Source organism: Trichophyton rubrum, assembly GCF_000151425.1.
Source record: "Trichophyton rubrum CBS 118892 genomic scaffold supercont2.8, whole genome shotgun sequence".
Classification (NCBI taxonomy): Eukaryota; Fungi; Ascomycota; class Eurotiomycetes; order Onygenales; family Arthrodermataceae; genus Trichophyton; species Trichophyton rubrum.
Window position 1 is genome coordinate 1,072,944 of NW_003456421.1, and position 13,597 is coordinate 1,086,540.

A 13,597-nucleotide genomic window follows, 5' to 3' on the forward strand; every position below is an offset into this window, starting at 1 on the left:
TATATATAAATAAAGGGGGTAAAGTTGTAAGAAATTAGTAAGCAAAGGGTATCTGGCACCAAGAAGGTAGAGATATATACAGTTGGCAGAAAGTAGATTGGGCAGGGAGGGAGAGGAAAAGGGGGGGGAGGGGGGGGGAGAATAAAAAAAGGATAGATGGAAAAGATGAAGATGTCAAGAGAAAAAAGCAGAAGTGAATGTGATAGAGCCGAGGAGAAGAATGGTGGGTCGGTCAGTCGTCAGAGGGCTTCTTGCGGCCAAAGATGCTGCGGCTGCGTGTGCGAGACTTGGAGCTCGTCGACTTTACGCTGCCTCCCCCTTTTTTCTTCGACACCGCATCGTCGTCCATGTACTTGTCCTTGTAGATCCTGCATCCACTCATCAGATCAGTACTCCCATCATAGAGGGCAAAAGGGGTAGCGGAGAGCAGAGAAATATACGTACCAGCTACTTCCTACCATGCTCATGCCTCCCTTCTCGGCCATGCGGTAATACTTGGCCGCCTTCTTCAGGTCCTTCTTGCAGCCGACGCCCTCGGCATAGCAGTAGCCGGCTTCGGCCATCGCATCGACATCCCCCCACCGCCCTGCTATCTCAAAGCATCTCAGTGCAAGAGCCTTGTCCTGTCCCACGCCCCAGCCGTTCAGGTTGCTCACGCCCAGCTCGTAGATTGCCAGCGCCAGCTGGGCCTGGCGCGCTTTCTGCTCCGCCATGCTCATCTTTCCGCTACCGTTGCTAGATAGCAGCTTCTGCAGTGCTGCGTCGCAGGTCTCCGGGCTAGGCGGGTTGCTGCTCGCCAGATCTAGTCCGGCCGTGTCGACTGCTCTGCGTAACCACTGCACACCTTCTGTCTGGTCGGCCCGGCGGCCCCAGCCGTGACGGCAGGCGAGGGCGTACAGGAGCATGCCGGTTGGGTGGTTCTGCATGGCTGCAAGGCGCAGGTGGTAGGTTGATTCCTTCAGCGAACCCGACTCGTGGCATTCAATACCCCTGGCTACATGCTCTTCGGCCGTCGTCGGCTCGTTTTCTGCGTCTTTATCCTTCTCTTTCTCTTCTGCAGTGGCGGCACGTACGGTGCTCTGGCTTTGAACGGATACTGATTTGGCCTCAGCGTTGGCTGAAGCAATGCTCGCGCTGGATTGTTCTCGCTCAAGCGACGGCCGCACCCGCTTGATACTCTTCGCTGGAGACGTTGTGTTTGGATTCTGAGTTGGTGATGGGGTCTCTGTCCGTATCTGCGTTTGCGTCTGTGTCTGAGTCTGAGTCTGAGTCTGAGTCTGGTCTTGAGTAGATCCATAGCTTGCTCCAGGATCCGTGATCGATCTCTCAAATTGGGGGGGCTGGAAGTCTTCCTGCAGCAGTTCGCCGCCATTGAAGGTCTTGGAGTCCCGTGAGATCAACCGGCCGCGGGGAAGGGAGAACTTTGCATAGATGTACGACTGTCCAGCCGAGAGGGGCGGTTCGGTGGCCTCGTCCGCAGACGGAGATGGCGTGGTCAGAGGCGCCGGCACGGTTATGGGTGCTGGTTTGTTTTCCCTGTTCAAGAATGAATTGGCCGCACCCGTATTAACCGTAGCTGGAGAACTCGTAGCGGAGTCGTGCATAGGTTGAGAAGTATTAGATCGGCTCATCGGCCGTGAGAAATTGAAAGATGGCTTCGTTAGATTAGGCGTCATGCTTCCTCCTGTTACCGCCTCTAAGTTCGGCGACGGGGACCGCTGGTATGTTCGGCTCATTTGTGACGGTTGAGGTGAATGGAGCATTGATATGCCGCTGCTCGACGACATTTTGCGAGGCAGGGAGAACGTGGATTTCGCGCTAGACCCGTCATCATCTGAGCTCTCCTGTGTAGAGCCTGCAGGGCTGCTGTAAGACGGTAGTAGCGGGGGAGGCGCAAGGTGATTATGCTGCTGTCCGGAGTTGTTACTATTGCTGCGTTGTTGCTGTTGGGTTGAATAGAACCGTGTGGGCGAGCCGCCAGGCTGTGGTGAATGAGAACGTACAATATGCAGTCTATTGTCGATAGTCGGTCCGGGGCCAGGAGAAGGAGTTCTGCCTCGTTCACGCGAGCCATCTTGGTCCCAGAATGTATCTGGAGAGTTGGCGCGGGGGATCCCATACGCGCTATTTCCAACCGACTTGGTATCCCAGCTATCATCTATAGGGAACGTATTTCCAGTGCTGGTGTTAAGAGGGAGTCCGCTTATTCTGGGATGTTGTGACTTGGGCCTAAAGGAAGGCTCCTCGAGCGACATGCCGTTGCTGAAGGGCGCTCTCTCCGCTTCTCCTCTACCCCGTCCTCTCTGCTCGAAGTTGAACCCCGCGCGCATCGGCGTCTGGGCCTGCCTGGTATCCTCATCAGACAGCGTCCGATGGTACCCTCCTCTCGGCTGGGAAAGTGACCGCTCCACGCTCGCTGGCGGCAGCCGGCTTAACCTGCGGCCAGCCTTGCGGGACTCGTCAAATTGTTTAGCCAACAGCCGGCCCTGCGCTGCAAAGGCATCGAGCGGAGAGAGGGCGGGAGGAATCTCGCCTGCGACATGTTGTAAGCGGGGGGAGACTAAGGGTCGGCTTGGATGGAGTTGAGTTGGTGTTGAAGACTGGGATGGTGACGGTGACCGCGCTTGCGGGTTTGATGCCTGGAGCCGGCTTGTGGACTGTTGAGAGATCGAAAGGGAGTCCGGCAACGGAAGCTCGTTGTTAGGGGTCGCCATCAGGTTTTATCGGGCAGGCAATCAGCTGCGACTTCGATTCGGGGGTAACGATGGTATTTTTAAAATGGAATGCGTTGATTCTCGTTCGGGACATCGATAAATGCTTGTCTTTGTAATCCGTCTTCCTTCCGTTTCTTTCGACTTTGTTGGTTATAAAAGGAGTGTCTGGTTTGGGAAAGCTAGAGAGCACGCCCTGCCTCTGCTGTCATATCATCACGATAAGCTGGCTGCGAGGTTCGAAACAAGGGGTCTCGATGTTTAAATATATGTATGAATGCCTGGCGAGGTGTCGTTCGAAGGGGGGAAATTTCTTGATGACTGTTGAAAATGTACGGGCTCAACCTCAGGCCGCGAGTGGGAAAAAAAGGGAGCTAATCAGATTAGTTAAAGGGAGACAAGGGGCAGTTCATGCAGGGGCCGAACTAACCCAGGGCGGAGCGTAGACTGGGCCAGCCGGCTAATACAACGATTACGATGGAGACTCACGCTGTTTCTTCACACAAGATGGGTCCTCCAGACGAAGGACCTGTCACCGAGATTGTCGCTCGCTGTCAAGATATTCCCCCGTTTGAAATTTCTTTTTGCTGCTCGGAGGTTTAATGTCCATGGGCGGCTCAGCTTTGCCTTCAGGGTTAATAACGAGCCATCAGCTTCGCGATCAGTCGAATACGAGAATGGGAGGCGAGCTTACTAAGGCCGTTGCCATGAAAAACCACGCAAAAAGACAGCTGGAGGCTCCTGATGGACGCAGACGGACAGGAGAGACAGCTGAGACGACGCAGGTGGTGGTGAGAAGGGCTTGTATCGGGCCTGTGTTTGATGTTGCTGCTGTCCGACGTGAAACTGCAGCAGAGCCGACAAGGGGGGAAAAGAACGGCTTCCATGATATCAAGTGGCCACGCAAGAAGAAAACATCAGATCGTTCGTTCATTCATAATATTCAATCTATCTATACAATACAGAGAGCAAAAAGTCGTCAAAAATCCATAAGAGGCCGAAAAAAACATCGAGGAAGTAAAAACTTCCCCTTTGGGATATCCAGATATCACGTGAAGCATATATATATCCATATATCCAAAATATAGACGTCGTCTCTTTGTACAAGGAATAGACATGAAGGTCTTCGAGTTAACAGAAAGGAGGAAAATAGTAGAAAGCTAATAACTCAGGGGAAGCTGTCGAGGTACTTGCGGTGGGGGCTCAGGAATCCCCAGTTGGAGAATTTGTCCCAGTTGATGGACCATGCCATCAGACCCCTGAAGGATGGGGATTTACCACCGCGAGGCTTGTAGGTCCCGCAAGACTCGCCCTTCATCAAGCAGTCCAGGGCGTCCTGTACGCCCTTTGCGTCGATGAAGCCGTTGCCAGCGCTGACGGTGGATGGTAGTCCAATGGCAATCTGATCCTCTCTCAGCGGTGGGAAGGTGTTGTTCGTCTTGGCCACGGGGAAACCAGCCTTGAGCATATCCGCCATGGCAATGAGGAAATCTGGAGTGCCAACGTTATGGTACTGGTCATCAAGACCAATAATCGGGCCGGAGTTGTAGTTCTGTACCTGCAGAACAGTCAAGTCGTCTCGCATGGCGTGGATAACAGGCAGATAGGATCCCGCACGGGCATCGTTGCCGTTCGAGGGGCCATATGAGCTGTACCCCAGCTGCACGAAGAAAGTCTCTGGTGCCATGGTCAAGACGAAGGCCTTGCCATACTTTCCCTTCAGAGACTTCAATGCAGCAATCAAGTTGACAACCACGGACGTCTTTGGATTCTTGAAATCGGTGTCTCCCTGGTCGAGGTAAAGAGAGTGTCCCTCAAAATCAATATCCAGCCCATCAAGGCCGTATTTGTCGATAATACCTCCCACCGAGCTGACGAATTTATCCCTTGCTTCGGTCGTTTTGAGCTGGACCTGACCGTTCTGCCCTCCGATTGATAGGAGTACCTTCTTGCCTTTGGCTCGCTTGGCCTTGATGGCAGCCTTGAATTCCTCCTCACTTTCGACGTTAGGACATTCTGTCTTGGGGCACATGGCAAACTTGATCTCCCCCGAGTCCACAGATGTAGGCTCCCCAAAAGATAGTTCGATAATGTCCCATTCATCAGGAACATCTGCAAGTTTCAAATAGCCAGACCCGTTAGCAAAGCTTGCATGTAGATACCCGATCATTGCATGCTTGTTGAGCTCCGTCCCGTTGGTTGAAAATGGTCTGGCCACTACTGTTGTTGCCGCGGTCAGGGCCGCCAGTATGGTGAACGGGGTCTTCATGCTGTGCTTGATCTGGCAACTGCGTGACCCGGTTGGTGGCGTACAAAAGGGGAGAAATCTAATATCACCCTATTCAGGCTATGTCCTTGAACAGGTGTCTCGGAAAGGCTTATAGAACTGTCTGTCTGTTTGGACTATGAGACATATCGTTTACCCATTCGAATGCCTTTATATATCTATCCTCTCGTGGCTACTGTTACACAACCGAAGATACTGTTGACATGTTAGAGATGACTTTTGGACGTCATTCTTCCTCATGACTTGCACTGGTGCCGGGCCAGGAACACCACTACAGAAATTTGGCACGTCACCCTTTACCTCTCTGTGGCTTCCATCTTTGACAGTTATCGGTGAGATGATGGACATAAATGTTTTGATGGCTCTTGTGAACATTACGGGGGAATGGGATACTACCCACGGATGGAGGGACCTCCTGTTGAGTACGGAGTGGTCATATTTCGAAAAGATAGCACGCGCAGGAGATGTGACAGTCGTCTATTTCATTCATGTACTCTTGATAATGGTAAGGTTTCGATAATTGTCCATTCTCCAGCCGACTTTTTCGTTTAATAGGACACAAACTAGGAGCCAGGCATCCAAATACCCCATTACTGCATAGTACTTAGGAGTACCAACTCAAATTCGCCTCGACTATATTCCACATTAGATACCGTGGACAGGGTGTTTACTTAGCCTCGTGCCATCGCCCATGTCGGAGAATTCAATATCGCTCCCGTGCAACTGCCCCATTGTCGGGATCGACAGTCAGGTACCGATCCGATGCGAATGAAACGGTCATACCAAACACTCATAAAGAATATAGTGTGGTCATTATGCCACTATGGCTTAATCCACGTGTATATCCGACTAATTGACATGGGATAAAAATGTTAACTCTCTCAGGAATTAGTGCGATTATTCTATTCTACTGGATACACGTTTTCCTTAGTCAATATCCCAGTGCATCAGCTGGGGAGTTTTATTTGGATCGGCCGACCAGCTCGTGAACGGTCAGGTTGTAGTGTTGTCGTCAATCACGCCTCGGTAGAAATCCTGGGCGCTTGGGCTGGCAGTTAGTCGCGTGATATAAGGTCGGTGCAATAAGCGCGAGTCGTAAGAACGCTTTCGTTTTAGTGAATACCAGTATCATTTTCGATCGTAGCCTCAATCATCTCTGCCAAATGGTCATCTGTGATGATCACATGCTTACAGACTTTCGAGGATGAACTTCGGGGCTGGCGATATAATACAACTCTCATCGGAATTCATGAAGGCCAAATGGAAATGAAATTGAAAATTGAAGAGTTACACAAATTTTCAGCCATGTCGATGGCAAAAGGGAGCCTTTCAACATAGATATAAAATGCAAGGTGTATAAAAGGGATATTGTATTGATTGAAAATCGCTGTCCGATTAAATAAATGTCAAATTATAAGCAGCAGAAGCAGATATGATTAGTTAAACATTGGATTGATTCGAGGACTCCTCTTGTCCCATTATAGTTTGTGAGTTGAACGCCACTTATTACTATAACAGTCTAAGGTATTCTATAAGGGCCAGGCATACTAGTAGAGGGTAGAGCCTATGCTCCAAATATAGGTTGATGATAGAGGGAACCTAGCTTAGAGATAAACGGGTCGGGGATAATAAGATCTTTTGAAGACGATGAAAAATAAAGGTTTATATAATCTCCCTTAGGTAGATATTCGCTTCCCTCAAATATATTAGACTCGAACTGCTAGCTATATACCTACTAAGTCAAAAAACGGCCCCTCTAGTTATAACGCGGCCGGGTTTCCCTGCATTTATTGCTGCATTATAGTTTCTACGTGCCTCCTGAGGCTAGCTAGTTCGTTCCTGAAGATACACAGCTTGTTGGGATTCATTACCAGAAGCTATCTACTCCTAAGATTTAATTTCTTATGGAACCTTTATTTAGGTTGGTCCCTGAGGAGTCGTGGCGGGCATAATGCGCGACTACTTCAATTATCCATCCATTTGGACATGTTTCGGGCCGACTGCAAGATGAAATGAAGACGGAGCTTTTTTAATAGTTGTTCTGCTACAGAAAGCTTTTAAATGTTCAAACTATAAAGTGGGGTCAGAACTTATGGCTTTTCTTGAAATTAGCAGGATCCTAATTGTATTCGTAACTCACTCCAAGCACAGCTTTACAATAAGAAAAACAACGATTGAGCATAAGGCTTGTCCGGGCTGTCTCAGAAGCCGTTGAGACCTTCAAAGCTGCTACCGCCGTCGAGGCTACCGATACCATGGCCGGGACCAGCCTCAGGGACGTACTGCCGGAGATACTCACTCTGATATTGGAGAAACTTCCCGACCTCCAGCGCGGCGTCACCCTTGCTAGAAATCACACTCGTGGAGGCAATAATAGGAGTCAAATATGTAAATTTCTATGCATAAAGAATCCTGATGCTATATGCAAACAAGCCTTTTCGACTCTCTGAGCAACTTCTCTTGACGGCCAATATAGAAGCAATAGTATTAAAGGCAAAGAAACCTCTCTCGGGTATATATATCGGCAGACACCCAACGGTCCGACCTCCAATCGGAAAGTATGGGTACTTGATCAACTTGCCCGCCCCTTAGTTGCGACGACCTGATTTGTGCTTGTTAGCTACGTAAACTACGTCTGGATTAAGGAACTTGGTTCAGTGTGGGGCTTGTCCACAACTCGGGCACTCTGACTGGGTGGTTGAGACACTGCTGCCGCAATGATCCGATGGCATGGCGAAAGATTGGAGGACGTTTATTTGAAGATCATTTGTTGGAAGGCCTATCATTGTTATGATAAGGAGGGCTGGCGAAGAGGAGTTATAGCAAGTAGGACTCGCTAGGACTCGCGAGCGAGTGTCACCTTTATAGAGGTCTAAGGGCTGCTGCCTAGAGTTATCGCTCCACGTGACTGGCATCAGTATACATGTCGGGACCGGGGAGTTCTCCTGAATTCCGACACTAAATCTCCTATCATTTTTATTCACTCCTGTTTCTGTCAACTACTATGTCGTTCACCAACCAGATGTTAAACGACCGGAAGGAAAAAGATTGTATCGGTATTATCCACGAAAGAAAGTACTATCGTTCAGGTGTCTCGTTTATCAAGCGCTCACTTCGACCGAAGGAATGGCAAGTCAGCCAATTTAAGGGAACGGTTCAGGAGAGAGAGGATACTGAATGAAGCTGCGACTCTACAGTTATTAAAGGAAAACTCGACCATTCCTATCCCGCACCTATACTGCTGTTTCGAAGACGATGATGCCGTTTATCTCGTGATGGAGTATGTCGAGGGGGTCAGCATGGATCGCCTTACTGAGGATCAGAAAGCGAGAGTTGAGAGTGAATTAGAAAAACATATCTAGAATCTTCATGCGCTCCGTTCTTCGAAGATTGGAGGTCCTACGGGCCTTGTGATCCCTCCCTATCGTGCTATGCAAAAGTCGTTCAACGATGATTGGGAGCCCTAACAGTCAGATAAAGATGAATTTGTCTTTTGTCATAATGACCTCTCCCAAAATAACGTTATCGTTGACCCAAATTCATTAAAGATAAGGGCAATTATTGACTGGGAATATGCTGGATTCTATCCTGCTTATTTTGACCGCTCGTTCTTCAGGCGCAAAGGGCCGTCGGTGGCGATTGACGGTGAAATAGATGATTCAGAGATATTGCTTGATTTCCTCTATTGCGTCTGCAAGGCACCTTAACATAATGACCCTTTCCATAAAAGGCTCATTCCGATACTTGTTAGCTACTCGCCCAGGACTACAAAATATCACGTTGTTATGGTGGAAAAACAGCATGACGTTCGCGGGGAGGGAGGATTCACGTTGTATGCTATGTAAATGAAATGGCAGAGATCCGCTTGCGGTTTTAACGACGGCGAACAGTATGTGAGATATGTAATATTAAAATAAACGATAGCTACCTATATAATTATTAGGTATAAAATCTTAATTATATTAAAGGGTCTAATTCTATCTTTATAATCAAAGTTTTCAATATTAATAAAAAGTTAGTTAGACTAAGTTCAATTAGCTAGCTATACTATAGGTAAGGCTTTCTTCGTTCTAGTGGACGCCCGTTGACGTTATGCCAGCAAGCGACTGTGTTACGTGTGAGTCACTAAGATTTTAAGTCACAGCGCTTCGTAGCCAGCCATAGTCTCGGTGCTGGGTTTTGCATTGCTTTTCTCCGTTTGAGGGGTGGGCCAATTAGCCACCTTGTAAGGAGCATCGTCCGCCAAGCGTCTACTTTATGAATGCATGGGTTGTTGCGGTGTAAGTACACCGCCGCATAATGGGCGGATCTTCTGCCTCACCTGTTGGGTGATGGCCGTAAAGTCTAATACTACCCCAGTAATCGATAAATTCGATCTCGGCAGGGTGTTGAAACTCTACTTGCATAATTAAGTATAATCATAAATTTTGTGTTTGGTAAGGGAACCAAAGCGCCGCGACGGCCCTTTTCGCCCAAAATAACATAATTCCTGCCTTCATGCAGGGCCTGCGTCAGTCAACATCATAGTAGTCTTCATACATATGAGTCATAGCTTTGGGAGAAATGCCCTTTAATCCTACAAATAGCTGGCGTGTGGTTGTTACCTATCTACCAAAAAAAAACTTGGATGTTCCCACCTCAACCTTTAAAGTGAGCAGTGAGCTTTTTTTCATTGAAGAAGCGGATTTCGAGCTTGAGCGTACATTTCAAGAATCGGTAATATCATCTCCCATCTATGGTTAGGATTATTCTCATCAACGTCATAGATTCAAAATGTGCTGGCAGATGCATAAAACCCCAGTGCGATTCCCAGACTGTATCGGAAGGCCGCTGGGAAATTGTATCCAGTTCGATCCTATGGAGGACTACGTTCAATGGTGCCAGGACGCGGAGTCGAGAGGGAGCCAGTGTGCAACGCCAACGCCAACCTCGCAGACAAGCTCCACGAGGCGAAAAATCAACTGCCCGCGCCATCGCAAAATTAAAGCCAATACGTCTCCTTTGCAGAAAGATGATGGGGGGGCAGGCAGCGGCGGTGTGGGTTTGCCGGCTGGATCGGGGGTGAGAGTTGGCGCTTAGTGACAGGGGTGGACTCTGTTTTAATCACTCGTCAACTGTCACGTGTTCACCTCAGTACTTTATTTATTACTCCAGTCTGGACGCCAGATTCTCGAACCGCAAATTTAAATTCCTTGCAGACAATTTTATATCTCAAATAGCCGTTTTCTACAAATCAAATGTCATCACCAGTCCTTGATCTTGACGGTATTTCCGTTCCTCAAGAGCAAATCCTTGGCTATGGCAGGTCGGGGTTGGTAATTCGTGTCGAGAACACCGCGCTCAAAATACCTTTACGATATATTAGGAGCAGCGATGACGAGGTTGAGATAAATACCGAAGTTATCCAACGGGAACAGGAGGCCTATCGACGCTTAGGACAATGTGAAGGCGTTGTGGCCTGCCTCGAGATGTCAGAGAAATCTACTCGGCTTGCTCTAATGGAAAATGGTGATCTCCGCTCCTATATCACCAAAATTCGGCCGTCGAGGTTGCTTCAGCTCTTCTGGTTCCGTGAAACTGCTTTCACTCTTTCTCGCATACATGATCGTCGCGTGATCGTCGCCGATGTCTCAAGTCGAAACCTCCTCCTCGATGCCGACCTTTCTATCAAAATCTGTGACTTTACCGAGTCGTCTATACTCCCGTTAACAGCAAATATAGAGGCTGCCAACGACAACGGGTATTCAATTCAGACAGATATTGGTCAACTCGGAGCCGTGATGTATGAAGTTATAACTGGAGAACAGTGTGAGTTCAATCTCTTCGGGGGTGAGGTCTCGAACGGTAGGGCTGCCTGGCCACGGAGGGAAACCCTTCCTAATACGCAGAATGTTTGGCTGGGCCCGATTATTGCGAGATGCTGGACAGAAGGGGGGTTTCGTAATGTACACTGTTTGTTGGAGGCTTTAGAGTCCGCGGCTTGCCTCGAGGAGCACCCTACGTCGAAAATGGAGGTAATGGGTCGATGGCTCCATAAAGCATACGCTATGTTTTTCAATACGTGACGGTTTATTTTCCTCAGCATTCACCCTTATTTCACCATTAATACTTCTAGGTTTCTTTGCCATCCGTCCATATAAAATAAGCCTCAAACTCGAGGCGCCTTTTTGGTTGTTCCTTACCGTGATGCTAGAGGGTGATAACGTCACGTAATATCCAGTACAATTCTGCTCTAATCTTCAACAGTACAAGTTAATCTGTATAAATATCGAGGGTTATCCGCTCTGTCGTCCCGAATAAGAGGGACATCTGCATATTGAAAGGTGGTGAAAGGGGGTTTTCTGTCGGAATTATTTCCGTTTCCCGCTTTATACACCATCAGCATATGCTGACTAAGCTCACAGCAACCGCATCTGGGAGATGAAGGTTTCGTTGGAAATTTCCAACGAGGCTCTGTGAGTCAGAGGGGCCCAAAGCCAAAAGTCACATGATACCGTTTGATTCCACAGCTATGTAAGCCAAAAAAAAAAAAAATACAAGCCTGTCTGAGCCATTATCCGTAGTGCCTAAGCGAAATCATTGACCAACCCTTTAATCGGATTTTAGGAAGCGGAGATGGGGTCAATTTGCTACCAGCTCTCTTCAACTTGCTGGAGAGCTAGCTTCGTTATAGCCTGCGTGAAGCACAGGCCCTATAGAAAGACCACGGAACTAGTCGACTGATATTTCCGGATGCTACGGTAGATACATAGTTATAAAAAGTAAAGTAGTCTAGCTAGACAAGCGCTTGCGCTTTTTATCCCTGTAACGAAGGCGCTGTAGGAGCACTCGCTGGCACTCCGCCAACGTGGACGACGCAGTTTCCCGGGGGAATAGCTCCTCGACGTCAACCTCCGTAAGTTGAGGACCCGCCTGCTCTCTTCTTTGGACAAATGCATCTAGCTTGCTTAGAATTAGCTTGTGTAGCCCCCTACGGCTGGTACGTCCAACTTTGATAACCATCTCGCAAGCCGCAGAGTCTAGGCGGAGCATCCCACTGCTCTGGAGCGTATCATAGTCGCCACCTCCGGGTCCCCCGTAGAGCCGGATGCCTCCTCCACTTTCGACGGCGACGGACCACGACGCGATATACTCCGCCTCCAGTACCTATATGACGCTTTGGAAGAACCAAGGGTCGCGACCGGCCTGGAGGAGAAGCGTGATTAGCTCCTTAACGACGGGATAGAGCGCCGGAACTCGACCAAGTGGCCGACCCGGCCGGCGCCCCTTACTAAAGATAGACCAGCCGCACGGGGCGCATCGGACGCAGAGACCGATCAAGAAGCCTATAGCCTCCTCGGAGGACAGGCGCCTAGCTAGGACCATTCCGATAGGGATCAGTGCCTCCTCGAGGCCAAGGCCAATTGAGACCTTCCAGCCCTCGTCAAAGAGGCGGCGAAGGGCGTTTCCGTCGAGCTCACGGCACTCGGTAGCAGACAGCAGCCCCCAGAATACTTTGGGTAGGCTGGCCCTCTCATCCATCTTTGCATCAAGACACGTGCACCTGAAGATTTGCCGTGAGATACGCGGAAGGTCGCCCCAAACGTCGGGGCGTGACAGGCTGCGGGCGGCCGAAAAGAGGGAGTAGAGGTCGGGGAGCTCCTCTAATATCAAAGAGAGGATCTCCGGCAGCAAATCCCTAAGGCTTGTCCCAGCCATGGTGTCGGTGGTCTCAATCGCTATAGCGGCTTCGAAGGTCTCAACGCGGCCACGGAAAAGGGGGGGAGACCACGGCGACGATTATAAAGGCACACGCAGTTAGGGTATTAAATTCCTTTGGGAGAATACCGATAGTAGATGGTAGCTACGCGGAGGGAGAGGCCGTGAGTGTGTTGGCCGTTGAGCCATCACGATAGAGGCTATTCAGCCAGTACCGCAGGAAACGGAGAGAGGAGAGAGGGAGAGAGAAGGTGGGGGGAGACCGCGGAGCCTAAGGCCACGGTATACCGGGGGACCTCAATGGATATAAGAGCTGAACAATGCAGGGGGCGCAGGCGAGGCGAGACGGGATGAAGGTGGGCGGGAGGTAAGGCAGAGAATGCGGGCGTAGAGGAGGGAAAGGGAAAGAGGAAGTGCGTGTGCGATAGAGGGAGGTCGACAGGATTTATATAGATATAAGGTAACGCGATACTAGTTCAATAGGGTCAAGGCAGTAAGTAGTGTGCTAAACTGTTTACGGACGCACTAAACCTGAAGGGGCGAGAGCTAACTGGAAGGGGATGACACCAGGCCCGAAGGGGAAGGCGCGGGAGAAGGGGGCTCCACTTGCCATTGTCCTGTTTACTTAGTATTATTATAATAATATATTATAATATTATCAAATATAATATTTTATATATAATATAAAACAATATTTAATCTAATATATTTCTCTTTTAATAAATAAATAAAGAGGGGTTAGAGGCAAAATTTTCAAAATTTCTATCTATAAAAGGGGGGTTGAGGCCATTACTCCCCCCCCTCCCTTCTAAGAGGCTGAGGAGGGGGTGGAAAATACTCTCCCCCCACTCTATTGGGGTGGGGGCACAAGTTTGCTACTTTCAATTTGACACTACTTTAT

The 13,597-nt window shown here is 49.2% G+C and overlaps 4 protein-coding genes across 4 annotated transcripts; 1 reads left to right on the forward strand and 3 right to left on the reverse strand.

Moving 5' to 3' along the window:
• Positions 1-223: 223 nt before the first annotated feature.
• Positions 224-3,064, reverse strand: TERG_06928 (uncharacterized protein). The gene is made up of 2 exons (XM_003232890.2): positions 445-3,064; positions 224-368 (listed from the first exon to the last, which is right to left on the reverse strand). Exons 1-2 carry the CDS (start codon positions 2,712-2,714, stop codon positions 233-235), a joined length of 2,406 nt encoding a protein of 801 aa, XP_003232938.1. The 5' UTR covers positions 2,715-3,064; the 3' UTR covers positions 224-232.
• Positions 3,065-3,546: 482 nt separating this feature from the next.
• On the reverse strand, positions 3,547-8,937 carry TERG_06929 (uncharacterized protein). Its single transcript, XM_047748689.1, has one exon. It carries the CDS (start codon positions 4,978-4,980, stop codon positions 3,880-3,882), a length of 1,101 nt encoding a protein of 366 aa, XP_047604677.1. The 5' UTR covers positions 4,981-8,937; the 3' UTR covers positions 3,547-3,879.
• Positions 8,938-10,235: 1,298 nt separating this feature from the next.
• TERG_06932 (serine/threonine protein kinase) lies at positions 10,236-11,063 on the forward strand (the record flags this gene model as incomplete). The annotated part of the gene is made up of 1 exon (XM_047748690.1): positions 10,236-11,063. One exon carries the CDS (start codon positions 10,236-10,238, stop codon positions 11,061-11,063), a length of 828 nt encoding a protein of 275 aa, XP_047604678.1.
• Positions 11,064-11,769: 706 nt separating this feature from the next.
• Positions 11,770-12,696, reverse strand: TERG_06933 (uncharacterized protein; the record flags this gene model as incomplete). The annotated part of the gene is made up of 2 exons (XM_047748691.1): positions 11,770-12,144; positions 12,214-12,696. 2 exons carry the CDS (start codon positions 12,694-12,696, stop codon positions 11,770-11,772), a joined length of 858 nt encoding a protein of 285 aa, XP_047604679.1.
• Positions 12,697-13,597: the final 901 nt, after the last annotated feature.